This window comes from Poecilia reticulata, linkage group LG13 (genome assembly GCF_000633615.1).
Source record: "Poecilia reticulata strain Guanapo linkage group LG13, Guppy_female_1.0+MT, whole genome shotgun sequence".
NCBI lineage: Eukaryota > Metazoa > Chordata > Actinopteri > Cyprinodontiformes > Poeciliidae > Poecilia > Poecilia reticulata.
Genome location: NC_024343.1, coordinates 32,559,646 through 32,581,302, shown reverse-complemented (window position 1 = coordinate 32,581,302; position 21,657 = coordinate 32,559,646). Strand labels below are relative to the sequence as shown.

The 21,657-nt window shown below is 39.4% G+C and overlaps 2 protein-coding genes across 2 annotated transcripts in view; one reads left to right on the top strand and one right to left on the bottom strand.

Moving 5' to 3' along the window:
* Positions 1–205: 205 nt before the first annotated feature.
* LOC103475233 (flotillin-2-like) lies at positions 206–12,053 on the bottom strand. Its single transcript, XM_008426698.2, has 11 exons — positions 11,818–12,053; positions 10,576–10,657; positions 9,274–9,364; positions 7,124–7,247; positions 6,000–6,118; positions 4,553–4,666; positions 4,350–4,469; positions 2,781–2,995; positions 2,459–2,642; positions 2,220–2,369; positions 206–1,481 (listed from the first exon to the last, which is right to left on the bottom strand). The coding sequence occupies exons 1-11, from the start codon at positions 11,864–11,866 to the stop codon at positions 1,443–1,445; spliced, it is 1,287 nt and encodes a 428-aa protein (XP_008424920.1). The 5' UTR covers positions 11,867–12,053; the 3' UTR covers positions 206–1,442.
* Positions 12,054–20,066: 8,013 nt separating this feature from the next.
* Positions 20,067–21,657, top strand: part of LOC103475232 (galactan beta-1,4-galactosyltransferase GALS3-like) — a 19,346-nt gene continuing 17,755 nt past the window's right edge. The window contains exons 1-2 of the mRNA XM_008426697.1: positions 20,067–20,102; positions 20,774–20,837. The gene's annotated coding sequence lies outside the window, so the exon portion shown is untranslated. The remainder of the gene's footprint in view (positions 20,103–20,773; positions 20,838–21,657) is intronic.

Below are 21,657 nucleotides of genomic sequence, written 5' to 3'. Positions count from 1 at the left end.
TTTGGAATAAATAACGTATTTTTCAATTTAATTAGATGAAATTAAATATTTTCAATTGCTTTAAATTTGTTTTAGATTTTAATAATTTGGCCAGTTTTATTTGTAAAATAATCTTCATTTTTTTATTCAGGCAAACTCGGCCCGGGCCCGACTTTACTTACAACAGCTCCCAATGTGGCAAAACAATAACAACCATGAAAAGTGAAATAGTTACAGCAGTCAGATTTATTCCAATGGCGGTTAAGAGTGAGCACATACAGATGAATGACATGCAAATAACGAAAACGTTTTGGAGCTCATGGCTTCTTCAGAGACACAGTGCACATCAGTTTTCTACACCAGCTGCCGCTGCCGTTTTTTCTGCCTGAGTCGAGTCTGGATTGGCGTTTAGTTCCCAAACGGACAGATTCTGTACAGCAGAGCGGAGCTAAAGCGAAGCATGACGACGTTAGCGTGGCATGATCAACAGTACCAGGAGGTAAAAGACTGATATTTCATAACAGTCAAATAAATAAGCCGAGATATGAACCGTCAAACAAAGTGCTTTTCTCTAAAACAAGCTAATAAACGTGGCTTTGCATCTGCAGGAAACTGTGGCATTAGATTTAAACCGACACGTTTTTATACTCAAATCTATCAACATTTCTCCTACAGAAGCAACTCAAAGCCATTAGGAGCTTTTTCTCACTAAATGTTCTTCAGTTTGCATCATTTCCCATTAAAACCGCAGCTAACCACTACAAGCTAACTGTGTTTACATATAAAGAGGATTTTTTTTTCTACCCGTTTTATTTTCCTGCAAAAATGTTTGATATCAATAAAGTTTTCAGAGGGAAAAAAGAAAAATCATTTCAATTGTCGACCAAAACAACCGTTTTAGATTACAAAGCACCTTTGTTACAAAAAGAAAATGACCTATTAAAGCATTTAGTCAATAAAACTGACAACTAAAATCACTTTTACACAAAACTAAAAATATATGTATATATTTATATATCTGATTATCTACAGAACACAGGTGTCTCCCATGAGAGAGGTATATAAACAAACAAAAGTCCCTGGAACAGACCGAACACAGTAGCTTATTCTTATCAAAAAGACGAGGGAATAAATAGCAAATTAAATATGTCACATTAAAAAGTTTGATGCATATAATGCGGATCAGAATCAGCAGGTCGTCTACCGTCAGCTCACCTTTTTTAAATAACACACATACAGCCCCAAACACCTGAATAAATAAGTACGGATAGCAAAATATTCCCACGTTTCAAGACGATGAGCAGTGCATGCAGATGTTCTGGTCCTGCGTGAAGTAAGGCACCAGAGGTTTCCAGAATCCTCCCGGTACGCAGAGGAGCCGCAGAGAACAACGCGCCTCCACGTGTTCAAGGCAGTCAGTGGGTGCATCCGGGCCGGACCGGGCCGGACGGGACCGGCCGCGCTCAGGCCTCAGCAGACGCCATCTTCTGCAGCAACGGGATCTGAACAGAGAGGAAGTGAATAATAACTCTGTGGAAACAGATCAGCTGCAAAACAACAACTACAGGATAAAATGCAAAAATATTCATACTGCAGTTTATAATTATGTTTTATTTTGTTGTGACTTTTTAAAAGTACTTTTTAGAGTTGGTGTGCTTGTTTTTATTAGTTAAATATTCATTAGGTAGCTAGTTAGTTAGTGAGGTAGGTTGCTATTTGGTAACTAGTTAGGTGCTTGGTTAGCTCATTGGTTAACTAGCTTGTTAGTGAGCTAGTCAGTTTCTTTGCTTTTGGTATCCTGGTTAGATAGCTAGCTAACTAGCTAGATGACCTAGCTAACAGTTCAGTTAGCTAGTCAGTTAGTTAGCTTGTTAGTTAGCTATTTGGTGACCTAGCAAGCAGTTCAGTTAGCTTGTTATTAGTTTATTAGTTTGGATCCCCATTAGCCTTAGCTGTAACAATGGCTGCTCTTCCTAGAGTTAACTGTAGTTTGTTCCCATTAATTTCTGTTTTTATTTATTCAAGTAAACACAAAAGTTTTCTCGGTTTCGGTTTTGTTATTTCGTTTGTTTTAGTTACCTATAATAACCTCAATCCAACCACAAACTTCTACACATTTTATGGGGATTTCTGTGAAAGTTGGATTCAGACGCCGATGTCTGAGGTTTAGCATCGGCCGATACGATCCGACTCAGAGAACTGTCACTAAAGGACGTTTATCAAAGCGATTGGATAGAAACCTTTGTCAGGTCCACTCCAGTGAGCGCGTTGACGGACACGGGGAGCTCGGCCAGCAGGCGGGTCACTTCGCCCGTCACGCGGCTGCCCTCGCCGCTGAGGATGACGATCTCGTTGGTTTTGGCTAAAGGCGCCGCCACCTTAGCGGTGATCTGCAATCAGACAGTTAAATCAGTGAAAGCCATTAAGCTACTAGGAGAAATAAATGCTCATTACGTTCAGTGTGTTTTGCCCCGTTTACCTTGGGCAGAGCTTCCAGGACCAGCGCCGTCTTGGCCGCCTCTCCGTACTGCTGGTAGGCTTCGGCCTTCAGCCTCATCTTCTCCGCCTCGGCTTTCCCCACGGCGCTGATGGACGACGCCTCGGCCTCTCCGATCTGCTTGATCTTCTCCGCCTCGGCCTGGGCGATCAGCACCGTCTTCGTCCTGACGCGCACACACACACACACACACACACACACACACACACACACACACACACACACACACACACACACACACACACACACGTCTTAAAACACACCCAGGACCTGAAGCAGCGCATGCAGAGGCGGTCTGACTGACTTCTGCCCCTCGGCCAGCTGCTGCATGCTGTAGGCCTGCGCCTCCGCCGGCCGCTTCACCGTGGCGATGAGCTCCTTCTCCGCCCGGTCGATCTCCTTCTCCTCGATGGTGATCTCCTTCTTCCGCTGCACCACCTGGATCTCGATTTCCTCCAGCCGGATCTTCTGCTGCTCCTTGGCGGCCTGGAGCTCGTAGGCCAGCTGGGACTCGGCTTTCTGGACAAACAGCGACGAGAAGTCAGGGAAATTCAAGAACTTTTCAGGCATTTTCAAGGTAAGTTTTCAAACTCTGGACACTGGAGAGAAAAACAATACAAATGAACAAAAAAGACAGATTAAAGTCAGTTATATGTAATTTATTACTGTTCGTCTCATAGTACTGTAGGAAGCTAAAATAAAATAAAATCTCATGTGTTTAAGTTTCTCTCTTGCATCTGACTGGTCTGAGAACAAAACACTAATTTAACAAAAATCCTCTAATTTCAATAATTTCATATAATGACGATTAATCATCATATCCATTAATTTAACAACATAAATTGTTTTAAGGTAAATTAACTTCCTGCTCAAATTAAAAATTCTTCTCACCAAGTTTCCTGGTTTTTAAAAATAATTTTGGTGACTGAAAAGTTTCGTCTGAATCAACTTCAGATGGTGTCTCTTTGTTAGATGAATTTAAATATTTGGCTTCAACCGTAAGTAACGTTTTCTAAGTTTAGGCTTTTAATTAAGCATTAAATGTAACTTTATTACAAAACTACTCAGTTTCAACATCAAAAACTTCCCAAACCTTGAAAACATCCGATTGAAATTCAAGGATTTCAAGCACCTGAGTTAGACAGACTGAGAAAAAACATAAAATATTACCAAGTATTTTTATTACTCATGCAAGAACAAAACACTGTAACATTTTCTGTAACTTTGATTAATGTATGAAACATAAGAAAACCTTCCTGTCAGAGTGAGCGACCGAAATGAGCCATTTATCACTTTTTCTCCGGTTTCTAGTTTTTAACGACCCTGAATTTTCAGTTTTCATTTTCTGTACGCCTGAATCATCAATTTATAACTATTTAAACATCTAAAAACACGATTAGCTCAAATTATCTGAAGGAAACGGTACATGGAGCTTTTATCGAAAATATGTTTTCTATGTATTTGTTGAAACTGTCACCATGTCTTCTGTGAAACTGTGAGAAAGAAAAAATGAAACATGACTCTTCTGGCTTCTTCTAGTGCTGCCTAGAAACAACCAATCAGAGGCAGGAGGCGGGTCTTAGCGCTGTCAATCATGTCCGTGTGCTTGCTCTCTGCTACGAAGCAGCTTCTCCCCCTCAGTTAGTTGTTTCTCTCCCATTACCACGTTCAGTAGCGCGTTCACAAGGTTGACTGACAGCACTAAGACCCGCCTCCTGGTTCTGATTGGTTGCTTTTGGTCTGGAGATTATCTGCCTCATAAACTGTGGAGCTTGAACAAATATGTGAAAATGACAGACACAGGAAATGATGAGCAGTGAAACCTGAGCCGTAAGGAATCGGCACCCAGGTGTTGGAAACCTCCAGGTCTCACCTTGGTGTTGACTTCCTGGTTGAACGCAGCTTTCTCCAGCTCCAGCTCTCGCTTGGAGTCGGCCATTTTGGTGTCGGCCAGAAACTTCACGTCCATCATCTCCTTCTTGCATTCGGCCTCCTGGAGTCAGACGACAGCGGAGAGCGGGTTCAGTCAGAGCAACGGCAGCCATGACACGTCTGGAGCAGAACCTGCCCGGTTACCCGTATCCCAGCATCCCGCTCTGCTTCGGCCACGCCGATGTCGGCGTCCCGCTGCACGGCGGCGATCTGCGTCTTCCCCAGCGAGCTCAGGTAGTCCAGCTTGTCGTAAACATCCTGGGATGAGAGAAGCAATCAGAAAACCTTTTTATTCTCCTTTATTTTACTGATAAACTGAGGTTTTTGTTTTTGAAGATCTTAGGAAAAAATCTAAACTTTTCCTGGGTTTAGTTTAGAGCAAATAATCCCTTCATATTGATTAAGTAGTTCTGGCCCTACAGGCAGATTATTTCACTAATAACATTTTTTCCATATTTTAAGTGGAATAATCTGCAGTGGAAGTAACTTTTTTCCATCAATATTAAGGAATTACTGACATAAAACAAGATCCTGTAAGTTAGTTTTGTCTTCTTTAAATTGGACAAAGACATTTTCATTGGAAACCAAAACTAAAATACTTTGTAAGATTGAGTTTTTGCAGTGTACTGATTAAATAGTGATAAAAACGAGGAAACGTTTTAAAAGTCCACAAAAAAAATATTTCTAAACATTAAAATATTAATTTTTTTCTCATCAGTTTTATATGTATTTATCTGAAGCTTAGAAATCCTTTTAATGGCTTTTCTTTTGCTTTTTTAACATGTTTTCTGTTTTTCTCTGGGCTGTAACCACGTTTACTAAAAACTGAATTCATTTAATGCGGAACAGGCCGGAAGCGGGAAGCGGTCTGTTTTTCCTTAAATGAATTCAGTGTTTAGTAAACGTGGTTACAGCCCAGAGAAAAACAGAAAACATGTTTATAAAGCTGCCCTGCGACGTGCACAGTGGTGCAGCTGGTAGAGCTGTTGCCTTGCAGCAAGAAGGTTCTGGGTTCGATTCCCGGTCTTTCTGCATGGAGTCTCCATGTTCTCCCTGTGCATGGTGGGTTTTCTCCGGGTACTCCGGTTTCCTCCCACAGTCCAGAAACATGACTGTGAGGTTAATTGGCCTCTCCAAATTGCCCCTAGGTGTGAGTGTGTGCATGGTTGTGTGTCTCTGAGTTGCCCTGCGACAGACTGGCGACCTGTCCAGGTGACCTGTCCAGGTGACCCCTGCCTCTCACCCGGTACGCCAGCTGGAAAAGAACCAGCAACCCTCCCGACCCACTGAGGGACCAGGGTGTCAGAAAATGGATGGATGGATATCAATAAAGCAGAAAACAGGATGGGCAGATAATTAACTGATAAAACCTCATTTAAAAGGCTTAAAAACTGAACATCACAGTTTTGGTGTTTTGTCAGACGAGAGTTTTAAATCGGGCCTGGATCTGGTGTAAAACCGGTTCTGGTTCCGTCAAACAAACTGAAACTCCTCGTTTCTTCCTCCAATCCTACAACCTGAGCTTTAAGGAATCATTTTTATTGCTCAGGGCTGATTTGGATCAGATGAAACCTTAGTTTCCTCCCCCCACCTTGATGGTGAAGCTGAGGATCTCGATGCCCATCCGGCCCACGTCGGGAGCCGCCACGTCTCGCACCAGTTTGGCGAACTGGTCCCGGTCCTGGTAGATCTGCTCCACCGTCAACGTCCCTGAAGGACAAAAACGGCAAAATCACCTTTCAGTTTTTATTTAAAAAAACATTTTTAAAAAATCACCAAACCACTTCGGTTTATTCTACAACATCCATGAGTTTCAGAAAACATTGCTTAGCAAATATGAGTTTAATTTAATAGGTAAAAAGCTAAAAAGTATGCAGCTCTGGAACGTAATGCTGATCTTAAATGTTTTAGAGGAAAGATGGAACTATATTTCAGTAAACTGCTAATTAACCCTTCTAGACAGGAACGTGTCGGCGCCGACAACTCTAAATTTGCAGTACCGTAATTCCGCCACACGTAGCGCTATCTGAAAAATTCCAACGGTTTCTGAAAGGGGAGACGTTGCACTTTCCAGCAAGTATCGGGTTAATACGGAAACTTCACAGCTGCAGAGAGCGTAATTAATCCGGGGGGCACTCGTTTAATAGACGGTATATTGCAAAAATAACTTGCTGGATATTGAAAGTTCCGGTTGTTATGGATACATGGGTAAGTATATCATCTCACAGGACATTTAAAGAACTACTTACAATTAAAATAAGGAAGATTTATAAAGGCAGACGCTCGAAACTCCGGCGTAAAAGGGTTAAATTCCTGTTCATGAATTTAACATCTTACAATAAAATTAATTATGTGTTTAACCTGAAATTTAACGCACTCTGCCATGTTGTCTCCATTTCTTTGTTCTTTATTAACATTAAGGAATCACTGACTAAAACCAAACTCCTGTTTCCTCATGAAAAGTTACTTGTGAGTTAGTTTTATTGTGCACAAAGATATTTGCAAGTAGAAAAAAACACTTTGAAACCCAAGTATTTTGATCAACTTCCACCTGAAATGAACTGGACGAATTATTGCAGTGGGGGAATGGGGCCACACAAAATCACTCCAACGGCCACCAGTGGCCCCCGCGCCACCCTTTGGACACCCCTGGTCCAGATGAAGATGAATTACACGATGCTATGGGTGAACAATATGCATGGGCAGCGACCAGACCTAAGATGGAGCGCAGGTGTCCCTCCAGCGTCTGCAGCAGCACAGCCTTGATGTCTCTGATGGATTTTCCCAGGAACTGCTCACAGGCCACGGCCAGCAGGTCCGGGTCCGTTATGACCTTCACCTGAGGGAGAACCAGGAAGTCATGGGCTGAAACTGCGCCATGATGCCAACACCAAACAAAAATCACACCAAACTTTTCCACTGATCTTCTGAAAATATCACAGAAAAAGATGCCAGAAACGTTTTTACAATTAATCAGATTAATTATGAATCAATCAAGTTTATTTGTAATCGTATCTCAGCAACAAGGCAGTTCAAAGTGCTTTTCATGATTATTGAAATAATAACAAAATAATAATACGTTTTCATTATGAAAAATAAAATCCACACTGCAAAATCTCACAAAGTATTTTTTGTCACGTTTCCAGAGGAAATAAGGAAAAATTAACTTACAAATAAAATTCTAGCAAGAAATGGGAATTTGTTTAAAGTCAATAATTCCTTAATATTGATGAAAAAGTTTTATTTCCACTTTCCACTAGCGTTGGGCTGCACAGTGGCGCAGTTGGTAGAGCTGTTGCCGGGAATCGAATCCAGGTTCTGGGTTCGATTCCTGGTCTTTCTGCATGGAGTCTCCATGTTCTCCCTGTGCATGGTGGGTTTTCTCCAGGTACTCCGGTTTCCTCCCACAGTCCAAAAACATGTCTGTCAGGTTAACTGGTTTCTCTAAAGTGCTTGTCCTGTGTGTCTCTGTGTCCTGTCCATGTGACCTGTCCAGCTGACCTGTCCAGCTGACCTGTCCAGGTGACCTGTCCAGCTGACCTGTCCAGCTGACCTGTCCAGGTGACCTGTCCAGGTGACCTGTCCAGCTGACCCCGCCTCTCGCCCTGAACATTAGCTGGAGAGGCAGGAGCTCCTCCTGACCCCACTGAGGGACCAGGTGTTAGAAAATGGATGACTTATCTCCAATATTTTGCTGAAAAGCCACTTTAAGGGAATTTTTCCGTTTTTCAAGTTTTCTAAAATATTTACATTATAAACCTGACCAAAAAAAAAAAATACTTGGTAAGATTTTGATTTTTTGCAATTTTACCACAAAATCTTATCAAGTATTTTTTTCTAGTTTTAAGTGCAAATATTTAAAATAAGACCAAACATGTAACTACTCAGCAAGACACAGGAACTCATTTCAATCAATAATTATTTAATATGATGAAGAATTTGTATTTATAAGTGAAATTATCTGCCAGTAAAATAAGACATTTTCCCGTATTATGAGTTAAAATTGCTTCACTTACAACAAAGTGAAATAATCAGCAACTTTTTCATCAACATTAAACAAACTCCTCTGTGTGGCTGAACACTTACATGTAAGTTAGTTTTGTCTTATTTCAAATGCGCTGAACGATTTGCACTGGAAACGAGACAAAAATACTTTGTAAGGTTTCGTGTTTTTGCAGAGAAACAAACTGAGTTTAACCAAAGATTTAAATGAATTAAACTTCATAAATTCAGAGATTCCTTGTTTAACCCTATGTAGTCGCTACTCGCCGTGCGGCGTACAAGCATGTGACGCATTAATAAGGCTTCGTAATAACAGACGGCATACAGAGTTTTCATTTCGACTCTGTTGGACTTCAAACTTTATAAAAGTGGTGTTTTTATATTGGTTTTGTTGTTATTTACTTCAAAATAAAGCCAGAAATAAGATCGATGATTTCCGCCTTATTTTGTGGGGTCTAAATGTACCACATTTCGAAACAACCAATGAAAATGTGTTGACGGTCTGTTGCTAGGTAGAACGAAGACACGCGGAAAGAGACGAGGGGGGCGGGGGGGGAATTTGGATACGGCAAGAGACGAGGGTGCAGCGATGCTGGGGATTTTACTGAGTGTTTCGATGGGCTTTTTAGACTATAAGTGTGTTAGTTAGAGTTTGTGGTGTGTGTAGGGTTAGTAGTAGTTTAGCTAGCTATCGCTACATGGCTTCATAGCGAGCGCTGACGCACAGAGAAGAGAGACTGGGATGGCCAGTTAGATCTCGACTGCAAAGGGTAAAGGAGAACAGAAAAGGAATAAAGTCTGGAGAGTGAAACATGTAGACACATCCAGCGGTGGGTGAAGCCGACAGGAAGTCCGGCTGTTACCTGGGCGACGCCCGTCACCGTGATGGCCACGCCCTCCGCCGTCTCCACGTCTTCGCACCGCGGCTGCAGAGTCATGATCTCCAGACTCAACCTGAGCAAACACACGACAGAAACTCTCAGCTCGTCAGCAGCCATCAGAAAAGTTTCCACTTTCTGCACGATTCACCCAAAATGGAGGAAAACGTCAAACGATCCCAGTCAGGAACAGAAACATGAAAACTTTTCTTTTCCTGCTCGCTTCATGCAAATAAATCTGCAAACACAGACGCACACAAAAGGTGAAGAATCCGCCTGAGTTTCTACTGGTTTGGGGAGAAACCAGTAGAATCAAACAATGTGCAGACGGAACTTCAGAGTTAGGAAAATATAAAACTTATGGAGTCCGAAATGTGAGATGTGAAGTCTGTTACTGGTTCTTCAATTGTTGCGTTTTTATGATGTGAAGCATTTTGAACTGGTGTGTTGCTGAAATATGTTACATAAATAAACCTAACTGACTGACTGACTGATTGATTTGAAGATTTGATGGAATATTGGTGCAATTATTCCACAAAAAATATGAGAAATTGTTAAAACGTGCATTGCTTATTATGTTTATTGATGTTGATTCTTTACCGTTTTAACCAAAAGTCGCTGTTGAAGGTCCAGTTAATGAATCGAATGATAAATTAAAACTACCGCAATAATTCCCATAATTCATCGTTTTTCTCTACTAAACACTGGATGGTAAAAGTTTGGTGCTTTGGTCTCAACTGGCCTTTTTTTAAGGATAATTTTGTGTACAGAGACTTTATAATTAATTTTATTTGTTGTTTCGTTTGTTTTGCTTACTTATTTTAAATTTCTTCCAGTTCCAGTGTTAAATGTTAATTAAAACTTAAGGTTTATTGATCTTTGAGAATGTTTTCTTGAATTATATTACTTGAAAATTGCCTCAAACAACGACGTTATCGTTTATCGTGATAACTTCTGCGACGATTTATCGTCCAGCAACATTTGTTATGGTTTTTCAAACGTCTGGAGCTCCGTCGGAGTTTTACAATCCTGACTAAAATATCACTACATGCAGAAAGTGACACTGTAATTTTTGCAGGGTGGAAACTGGTTTACATTTGAGACACATCTAGAGAAATCTGAGACGGTTTATGGGTTTCTACTTCCTGCTTCGAGCCTGCGGATAATGGGATAATGGAGTCAGTCATTCTGATGAAGATCACCGCAACGACGGCTCATTTCAGCCACGCCGCTTCTAAAATCAACCACAACAGAACCGGGCCTTCGCTGCTTCAGAAACACTTTTACCTTTGAGAATTAGTGACGAGCCACCAAGTCCACGCCCAGCCTCCGATGATGTAGCTCTTCGTATCGGACCCGCAGCAGCCGCCTGCATGGGAAACATTTAGACTCGATGAAACTTACGGGGAAAAAACAAAAACCAGCACATCATCGTCTCAACTTTTCACTGCTAAAGATCAGGGAATGAAACACATTTATGGAAAAACACCAAACGCTGAATGAAAAACCTAAAAACTAGCTTCCAGTAGGGGTGCACCGACGGCAGTTATCGATTTATGCTGATACATTTGTCCGAAAACTGGACAAGTTGGCAAAAGTGAGGCGATTCCTCTCCAACCATGGAGCTTTGTACCTCTAAGATCAGTCTCTCATGCAACTGTCACCCAAATACGATCTTCAAAATGAGAAAACAGGGTAAATTTCTGTTGCACTTCTTGCTTCTATGATTTTAAAATGCTGCAAATTTTTCTCATTTTATCCTAAAAACCTATACTTTGTTCAATTTGATTGTTTTTCTCCTTCTAAAATAAATCACTGCTTCTTTTTGATTTATGCAACAGTTTACAAATATACTTATTTACATTTTAAAATGATAATACTGTAAAATGTTTACATGCAGTCAGACTGAATAAATCAGAATACGCTCGTTTGTCAGATTAAAAGTAGCTTTTGAAAGTACCCTTTAAGAAATTACTAAACATACTTTTAAGCCCATTTTTCTGATGTGATATATTATAGTCTTAATAGTCGTGCTTAAATGATTTTTCTATTTTATTTATTGTTTTTTGGTCGTAAGCGGAAATCATCATAATTTACAGAAATAAAGGCGTGGAAACATTAGTCTCAGCGAAATAAATAAAATATTTCAATAGTAATCAGATTTATTAAATATCATTGTATATCCGAGTGTTCTTAAATATAAATAAAAGGTTTTATTAGAGTAATTTCAGCCGTTATTTACCGAGACTCGAGTCCAAATGGGTCAGAAAGCTTATTTAGTCACGTGACTCATTAACGGTAAGCTACCATGGAGAGCTCGCGTTAGCATTCAGACTACAAAAGCTAACATAGCGGTAATTAATGCTTAACAAACAAACAAAATGCTCCATAAACAGCGAAATAAACGTTTCTTTGTTCACCAGTTTGCAGCTGTAATCCAGGAGCTCTGTAATAATCGTTATTTGTTGTTTTTTTCCCCCGTGACAGCTAGCATGCTGCTTTAGCACAACAAGAGGCAGGCAAACCTACCGGAGACCACCAGCGCTTCGTTTGGCCCCACAGTTAGACAGTTCCCCATGTTGAGAGAAGAGCTCAAGCACAAACAGACAGCACAAATTAAAGATATGTCCTTCAATGAAGTGGTGAATTTAAGATGTGTTTATTTTCCGACCGGAAATGGATCAGATAGCGGACATTCACGCCCAGCAGCAGCAGCAGCAGCAGCAGCAGCAGCACAAGCAGAGCCCCACCCAGATGTGACGCCCGGTGTTATGCCCAGAAAAGCCCGGCTGCCCAAATTTGCATTAAGTCGCATTTCCTCCTACATTAACAGACTAGAAGTGAAGCATGATATAAAATGTTCTACATAATGGGTCTCTGTTGTAATGCTTTTGAGCTATTATTATATCAAAAGACAAAGCAGAGAATTTCAAACCATTTGCGGAGAACGTTTACAACAGACACGGACTGAAAAAAGAGTTCGACTCACATGTGTCAATAAAAGTGTAAAAACCGTATTTATTTCAAATAATTTGCGAAATAAAACCCACCGTATTAGGGATTACACGGTTGAGAAACGTGATAATGTTACAAATATCTTTAAAATTTCCTCTTCGGTCATATTTTATCCGTTTCCTCGTCAATATGCGAGAGCTTAGAGCGATGCGCGCTCCCGCGACAGGGGATGCAAATTTGGGCAGGCGGGCTTTTCTGGGCATAACACCTGTTCATTTAATTAAAGCTCCGGAGAAGACAGACGAAATAAAGTTTAAATAAAGCCCTAAAACAAAAACCCCACATAGATTATGTTTCTGTTAGCCAGCGGACAGCTTCTTTCATCGATGAAAATTAACTATGAAATACAGAAAAGGATAAGAATCATTCGCTGTATAATTTATACTTCAGCTCTGTGGTTAACTAACTAATTATTCCCAGGCATTAAAATATATTATTAGAATATAAAATTCAATATAAATATGTAATTCAGACTTTAATCTCAGGATTGTGTTTATACACAGATACTTAAAACGATCAGTTTCTCTGATTTTACTCTTCACACCATTTGAATCTCATGATTTTATATTTTATTTAGATATTTAGTACAGGGAAATAGCTCTTTAATTACCAGAAGCTGATTTCTGCGGACAACAGGCATGTCTTTAAGCGACTGTCGTTAGTTTTTATTTTACTGAAGATGTCGTAAATATGCAACTATCTGTGTTTCCTTTGATAGAAAAGATAAATGGTTAAAATTACTTCAGTATGGTTTGTGCTCTGAACTTATTGGCACCGCTGCACATTATTCAGGTGGATGCGAAACATAAAAGGTTGAAGGAGCGTGGAAAACATGCGCTCGCCTCTGGTGCTGCGCCTCTTTGCGCTACATGCGCTGCGCACCCACTTTTTGCGCCACTGGCACCACTAACAAAAAGAACAAAACAAGTCTCTCCTTCAGGAATGATCGTTTTGAACTTAAACACTTGGATTTTACACTTAGGACTGCATACAGTTTTCATTCCTGCAACATTTCGCAGACTTTTCCAGTCTGATTAGATCATCCAGATCTGCGTCCTCTCTCACGCTCACTGGGTTTAGAAAGGATTTTAGCTTATTTTGTGCTTGGCTAATCGTTTCGTTATTGTCCCATACATGCATAGCATGAGCTGTGATTGATCTTTACATTTCCAGGTATTTAAAAAAAATCAGACTGGCTTTACAGGGACTTGTAAGAGAAACAGGCCCGCAGAACCACACATCCTCCACCGTGCTTAGCAGTATGAGGGGCTTCTCCGAATGTTTACCCAAATTCACCTGAAATGTTTGCCACTGAGAAAACATAACATTTTAGTCTCATCTGGTTAAAAAATAGTTTTTTTCTGTAGCCATTTTGAGTCTTAAAAGACCAACATACATCTATTAAATATGTGTTTTTGTCTTTCCCATTTTGATGGGTGTCTAGAACTAATGGGCCTCTCTAATTAGAGCTAGAAGTCATATTTATAATTTTCTTCAGAAATATGTTATATAACATATTTATCATAACAAATATGTCATTGCAACTTAAATTTCTCAAGCTGTTCGACTCGTGTAAACTTTAGATATACAGCTTCCCCACGCTAATGTTTTAAAGCACTATCAATAAAACTGCATGTATTAAACTACATTTTTAACTTATCCTTTGTTCTTTTAACTTCCTTTTCCTCATTGTCAGTTTATTGAAACTCATCTGGACACAATTAATTCCTAAACTTTGTTTCCCTCCATAAAATTAATCCACATTCCTTCAGAAAGAAACGGCGCCGTTTTTACAGGCAGCGGCTGTAAAAAGTCATTTAAAACGCTCATAACACTCGTAACGTGAGTATTATGAGCTTTAATTAATTTAAAACGCTCATAACACTCGTAACGTGAGTATTATAAGCTTTAATTAATTTAAAACGCTCATAACACTCGTAACATGAGCTTTATGAGCGTCTTAAATGACACCCATTTAAAACACAACAGCCGATAAGTGAAAATAACTTTCTGGCTGTTTTAACCAAAAAATAGCCAGTAAGTTATTGGCTAATTTCTTGGTTAAGCCAATAGCCGTGAGATTTTGGATAAAAACAATAAACTTTTTTACTTCATCTCTTCAAAAGGTTGAGAGCGGCACAGAGTGAATCTCTGCTGGTGACACAATTTGTTCTTTCACTTTCCGTCTTTTAACTGTCGCAACCAAAACGCTCACATGCCAGACAATGAGTCCAGGAGGCAGTTCAGAGGTTAATCATCTTGAGTTAATGTTGTACTTTCTGCTGACTTCCAAAGTATTTCAGTAGTTTATGTTTCAGGTGAGTTTTTCTGCCGTAATCCAAGTCGGTCTGTTTTCAGCAGGATTTCATGTCTTCTGTTCTCAGAGCTTTAAATGTCCCCACAGTGATCTGTTCATAAAGGGCAGCAGGGGCAGCAGTACGGGTCACAGCCCAACAGGAAGCAGCAGAGATGCAGCGTGGATTTAATCTGAGCTGCAGATTGTGCATCCCTGGAGAGTAGTAGGAGAAAGTAGCAAAACTCAGCATGTTCTCCAGCAGCAGACTGAACAAAGACGCTCCCTGAAAAACTAAATGTACAGTGATAAAACACACAACTTGGTGTGTTTCATTAACATTAAACCATTTAACATTTAGTTTCTAATTAGATATGTTCAGATGTTTAGTTTTATAGCATCTTTGTCTGTTTTGTTGTGATGCTTCCTGCTTACTCTCTGAAGATCTGCAGGATATCCTCCAGTTTCATGTCCCTCCCTGCAGATTTGAACACACTTCCTGTCCTGACCCATTAGTGAAATTATAAAATAAAGGGTTTCTTTTGCACCGTTCAAACTGCAGGAGTTTTATTTTCTTCCAGCTGATTAGGGCAAGTTAGCACCACTTATCTGCTTCCTGTTTCTCCACAGCGACTTTCATCGAGCTCGGAGGAGCAGCTCGCTGGAGCGCTCTGCTGCGAAATAATCCACTGGTTTGGATCATTCTGGAAGGTGGATGTGGAGAAGCGTGTTGACTAATTTTAACATCCCTCTCATCAGTGAAACAGGTCAGTTTGGGTTTATGCTGCTACGTTTCTGGGTTTTTGTCCCGTTTCCACAGAAAGTGTGTTGGTTTAAAGAAAAATAAATGTTCTTTCCATCTTTTATTTGGTTTGACTGCAGCTAGTTTATCATTTTTATCCAGCTTTATTCTTTAGCAGTAAAACATGTTTCCTGATTTCACAGGAAACCAGAGACAGGAAGCCAAACCCATGTTGTTTTTTTTTATTTACTGGATCCGTTTTGCAGCTGAGACGGTTGAACCAACAGACTTTACGTTTTCTGGACAGAATTGGTTTTTAATTTCATTCAGCTGTCGTAAGTTATGTATTTATGGAGCCTGTCGCTGCTCCAGCTTCAGTTCAGAAGTGAAATATGTCATTTAACTTTATCATGCGCTGACAGGAAAAGACTGTTTTTCTGTCCTGTCCGTTTTTTTTCTCCACATTTCCTCTTCAAGATACAAACTCCACATGATTCTTTCATAATATCCATTAAAATGAATCCATACATTAAAATATGAGCCTTTGATGTAAAGGAAACAGGAAATACCAGAAACGTAACACAGTTTGTTGTCCATTAGCTTAAAAAATTACATTAAAATAGGACTTTCAAAAATAAAAATATATAGTTTTTGTTATTTTCCGACCTTATTGGGTACAAACTAGCTTTAAATTCCTGCATTACGTTTGGGAGCTGTAATTGTTTTAGCCTTGAATCAAATCTGCATTATTTTTAATTCTCACATTCTTTGTTGGAAAAACCATTTTGTCTTTATATTTCTGAGAATTGCAGACGTGTGTTCCTCAGTTTAACACGCCGTCAACCGTTGAATCGCTTTAACTGCCATTTGTCTGAAGACGTGATAAGATCATTTACAGCTTCGCCTCCCGTCGGCCCTGAAAACCTTTACAATAAAAAATATCCCACTTTTATTTATTCCCTCTGCATCTTATGAATCCACTTGTTAGAAATGTTGTTTTTGTTTAAGTCCTTCAGAACCTTTGGGTGGAAATTTACTTCCTGTTTGAAACTGTTTTCCACTTTCATTTAAAAATGTTTTTCTCAGTCTGTGTGTTGAAAATTCAGGGGTAAGTAAACTTATCTGAATTTGAATATTTAAGAATTTATGCATATTGTGCAAAAACACCAAATTACTCAGGATTTTTGGTCTAAAATCTGCCAAACTAGCTTACAAGTAACTTTTCAGCAACAGATTATGAGTGAAACTCTTGTCAATATTAAGGAACTTAAGGTAATTTTATTTATATAGCACATTTTCAGCAACAAGGCAATTCAAAGTGCTTAAAACAAATTCTCACATCTTTCTGAAAAGTTACTTGTAAGTTTTGTCTCGTTTCAAGTGTTTTGTGGGCCTCAGCAGGTTGGATTGTTGTTTTGCTCTCTTTGAATCACACGTTTTGACTCCTTTTACTTCAGAACGTTAATAATTACTCCAGAGCAGTTATTCATCCCTAATCTGCGTCCCCCGCAGTAATTTTTTCTTCCTTGCACATTCCTGTGACTGTTTTCGTTCCAGCTTTCTGCTCTTGTTTCTCTGCTCCCGTTTGAGCAGGATAACGCACATCAAGTCAATTTGTGCTACTAGACGGAGCAAAAATAGCACTTCCTGGAAATCCGACATTTAAGTTTGCAGAGAAAGAGTAAACGAGATTATTTATTTCCATAAAAGTGTCATAAGTAATGTTTTAATAAATGATGCTTCGTATCACAAGAGCTTAAAATGACGTGGAAATGGGCGGTATCTTTCGCTCTGGTAGTCATGGGAACGGAGGAAAGCTTGCAGAATAAACAAATCCCACCTATTTTTATGGACATGAACCTCAGATATTCTGTGTTTGTGATCTCATTTATCTGAGGCACAAGCTATAGACTGTTGCCACCTTTCACCTGCAGTCTAAGGTCATTTTGATTGGAAGAACTAAGATTTGAGCTTTTATTGAATGCTTACAGGATTACACTGTAAGCATTCATATAATGGACCATTTTCTAAATACAGCATGAAGAGTTATTCATGTTCTGTTTATAGAAAAGTTTCGTATGCGTCAAAACATCCAACCGCCGCCGCCAGGTAGCTTAGTGGGTTTTGAAAAGTGGTGCAAATGGAAACAACTCAATATGCGTGTTCGCTTCGTCATAGAAAAACAAAGAAAAGAGCATTAAAATGAGGAGAGAGAAATAGAGAATAACAAAGAATAACTAGACACAAGAAATAAGCATAATAAACTAGAATCAATAGGACTAAAGTAGATCAGAAATCAGAAAGAGACAAAGGAACACAGAATCCTAACACATGAATGTTTCACATGTTTTATTAATGATTATCAACAAAATGCAGCTTTTTGACAAAATCACACAAAACTCCTAAATATTTGGGTTGTTATTAACCATCTTTAGTTCATTGCTGATAGATCAGATCAGATCAGATCAGATCAAATCAAATCAAATCAAATCAAATCAAATCAGATCAGATCAGATCAAATCAAATCAAATCAAATCAGATCAGATCAGATCAGATCAGATCAGATCAGAATAGAATAGAATAGAATAGAATAGAATAGAATAGAGCCGTGTCAGGCAGAGTGAAGCTTGCAGATTCACACAAACCTAAAATAATGTGCGTCATAACAAAAGCAAAACAGTTAAGTTATTAAATAAAACTCCGTTTCACTGACATGCATAAGTTAATGATTTGAAATCAACCAATCAGGATGATTTGGATAAATAAACAACATGAGCACACAGTAAAACTCTAATCTAGACTCTGAAGACTGTCTCTGTTTCTGTCTGATCCATCCTCACCTGCTCATATTTGTAGCTCTGCTAAAGCTGAGCAACCTTTAGCTGTTGAGGTTTGCGACAGAATATAAATAGATATAAAAAGACAGACTGTGACCTGAACATGAAACTGTTAAGTTTAGGTGTAAAGCAGCGACTTCCAAAGGGTTTTTCTACGTCTCTCTGCCTGATGCATCAGTCTACAGCTGCTCAGCAGCATTGCAGATGGGTTTTGTACATTTGTGTCAGAAGACCTTATTCATAACTTGGATCCATGTGGATCCTTCTCACCACAAATTACTATCATGGATTCTATTGTATAACCTTAAGAAATAGTACCTTGCAAAAGTAAATATACCCCTTGAACCTTGTGTGTTTTGTAGGGACACAGCATTTTCTTCAGGACGGTCAGTCAGATTGGTTTGAGTTAATGAGAAGATACAAATAGAATATATGAGATTTATTTTCTTAATACATAAAACATTTTTCTTAAAATAAGAAAATTTTACGCTATTTCAAGAAATTCAGTGTCAAGTAACATTTTCTTTACTTGAGATAATTTTTCTTAAAATAAGATAATATATCTTACTCGTATAAGTAAAATTGGCTTGTTTTAAGTAAAAATACACTAATTTTAAGATATTGTAGGTTTATCTTGGTTAGATATTTTTTCTTGTTTTAGAAAATCTTGACAAGATAAATTTTCTTGTTCTGTTGGCAGATAATTTTTCTTATTTTAAGAAAATTATACCCTATTTTTGTACTTTTTTTTCTTGTTTTTGAAAGGGGACTTTTTGCAGTGTAGATATTTTCCTTCTCAGTTCCTCCTTGTTTCATGATCTCAAAGCTCTGTTCCCCTTTATTTCAGGGTCGATTGCTGCTGGAGAAGGACGGGAACTTCATGAGGGGCTCAGCAGCAGAGCCCCTCATGAAGCGCTAACAGCCGGGAAATGGGAGCAGCACCGTCTGAACGCTAACGCCTCAGAGGAATGAAAACAAAACGGAGGTGTGAGCCGTCGCCTTGTGTTCGGTGTTGGTGTTGTTGTTGGGGTGTTGCCTTATTCACTTCCTTTCTGGGTCATTTCCTGGAACTGCATTTGATGTGATCAAAGTTTTGTAGACCATGCAAAAGCTCACAATTGTGTTGTGGACACAATGTTCTCATTCATCAAATAAGTACACTGTAAAACATTTGAAGGTTGTTTGAAAGTGAAAATCCACCTGCTGCCTTGAAAATGCAACTTAAGTCAACAAGCAAATTGTTTTGAACTTTAAGTTAATTTCACAACAAGTTGCTTTAAATGATTTTTTTAAGTTCTTATAGTTCATTAATCTTAAATAGTGAGTTTTAATGCTGCAGTTTAAACCAAATAATTATTTCGCAATACGCAAGAAAAGATTGTTGTTGTAGAGCCACATTTCTCCACTATTTTCACTCAATTATTTTACTTTAGAATCATTTAAACTCTTTTTACAAACTGCATGAACAAAATTTCTGATCTGGTCATAAACTTTATGAAACATTGCAATTAATTCTGCTCTAAAACGTTCAGTGTGAGCAGGACATTATCCTCCCAAACCGAGGATTTCATTAAAATGAACATTTTCCTTAACAACACAGGAGTCAGATCAAGGTGACGCATTTCCACGCCGCTAAGCATTCTGGGAAATTGCTCCCACTCCTGTCTTTTTCTTCTTTCAGTTTTTTAAATGTTACCTAAAAACTTTCATTTATTCAATTTGACTAAAATAATAAAAAGTTAACTTTCTACTGTAAGTTTATCTTTCACAAACTCACATTTAGGTTCAAAATCTAAAACTAGTTAAATTTATTTGACTTAAAGAGTTGAAGACAGCAGACACAACTAAATGCGACTCAAATGTTTTACAGCTTTCAGTGACCAAACATCATCTTCCCACCACGTCTTCTTCGTCATTTCCGCCAGTGGTAACGACTCGTTGTTCACTAATGACTCATTTCACATAAAAATAAAAAGGTTTCCATTCCAGTTTTGATAGTCATTTCGACGCAGCTGTAAATATCCTCATGATGGTGCAAATAAATTACTGCGTTAACATTAAACACATTTATTTTCGTAATTCCAGTTATCGATAGAAAAGCAGCTCATGTTTTCATTTTTGGGTGCTGCTGGTTTCAGTTCCATCCAGCGTTTAGATGTTTCTTGTTTTATGTGTCTCTGTTCTGTAAATGTTGGTTTATACTCCCATGTTATCCATCCATCCATCCATCCATCCATTTTCTTCCGCTTATCCGGGGTCGGGTCGTGGGGGCAGCAGCTTCAGAAGGGAGGCCCAGACTTCCCTCTCCCCAGCCACTTCTTCCAGCTCCTCCGGGGGAATCCCAAGGCGTTCCCAGGCCAGCCGAGAGACGTAATCCCTSCAGCGTGTCCTGGGTCTTCCCCGAGGCCTCCTCCCGGTGGGACGTGCCCGGAACACCTCACCTCCCATCTTAACGTTGGGCTATTTTCCGTTTGGCTTTTATTTAGTTCATCTCTCTGTTTATCCTCTTCAGCTCCCTGCGCCGTCGTCCTCCCAGCTGTTTTGCATCTCTCTGATTAGACTCACCTATTTCCAATGTCACTCTCCTCCATTCTTCAGTATTTCAGCTCCTTGTTTTCTACTGTTCACTGCTGACCTGCCTCCCTGTCCTGATCTCCTGTCTGTGAGTTTTTCCTAGCTGAACTCTTAGACATCATGTGATGGACGTTTTTTTGTTTCAACAGGTTTCGCTGCCTCTGCAGTAAAGCCGCGTTTATCTGTGTTTACAGTTCAAGTTAATCTCCCTCATGATGAAACACATGGCTGGTTACTCCTCATATCTGACGGCGCAGCAGGGTCTTATCCAAATGTAAAATTATAATGTTTATGATCTGAACCTGTTCCTCTGAAATAAACTGGAAGCATAAAAATGCTCCATTAAAACCAGTCCCATTAGGGCTGATGTAGTCTGGGGTTGACCAGGTAAGGTTTTAAACAGAAAATGGGTTCGAGTTATATAAAGGTTACCCAAACCACAAAATATCAGTATCATTGACCTGAATGACTTAACAGGAAATATGTCGTTTAATTCTACGTTAAAAGCTATCAGATGAAAGAAAATCCTGAAATATAGCATGTAGAATCTAATAAGGATACCAAAATAATAAAATAACTATTCTACCTTCAGTTGTTAAAAATGTTGTATCAAAGCTAGAAGAAATCTGACTTGACTTGAAATTGGGCCTCTGTCTCTTTAAGAAGCTCCTGCTTGTTCCAACACTGCCTTCAGCATCTCGTCACTATTCCTAAATAATGCAGTTTGCATCATTCCTGGGAGTGTTGAGAAATAGCTCACATACTGAACTCAGCAGATGCAAAGTTCCACCAGGTGTTTGCTAACTGCTGCTGCTGCTAGTCTGCAGGGGATGAGTGGGAGGTGAGCTGCTGCTGCTAGTCTGGAGGGGATGAGTGGGAGGTGAGCTGCTGCTGCTAGTCTGGAGGGG

Excerpts from the sequence above, each read along its gene's own strand:
- LOC103475233 (XM_008426698.2), bottom strand. The coding sequence starts at position 11,866 with ATGGGGAACTGTCTAACTGTGGGGCCAAACGAAGCGCTGGTGGTCTCC. Across the intron at positions 9,365-10,575 it reads CTCGTCACTAATTCTCAAAG|GTTGAGTCTGGAGATCATGA; the intron begins GTAAAAGTGTTT and ends GTGTTTGCTCAG. Across the intron at positions 2,643-2,780 it reads CAGCTGGCCGAGGGGCAGAA|GACGAAGACGGTGCTGATCG; the intron begins GTCAGTCAGACC and ends TGTGCGCGTCAG.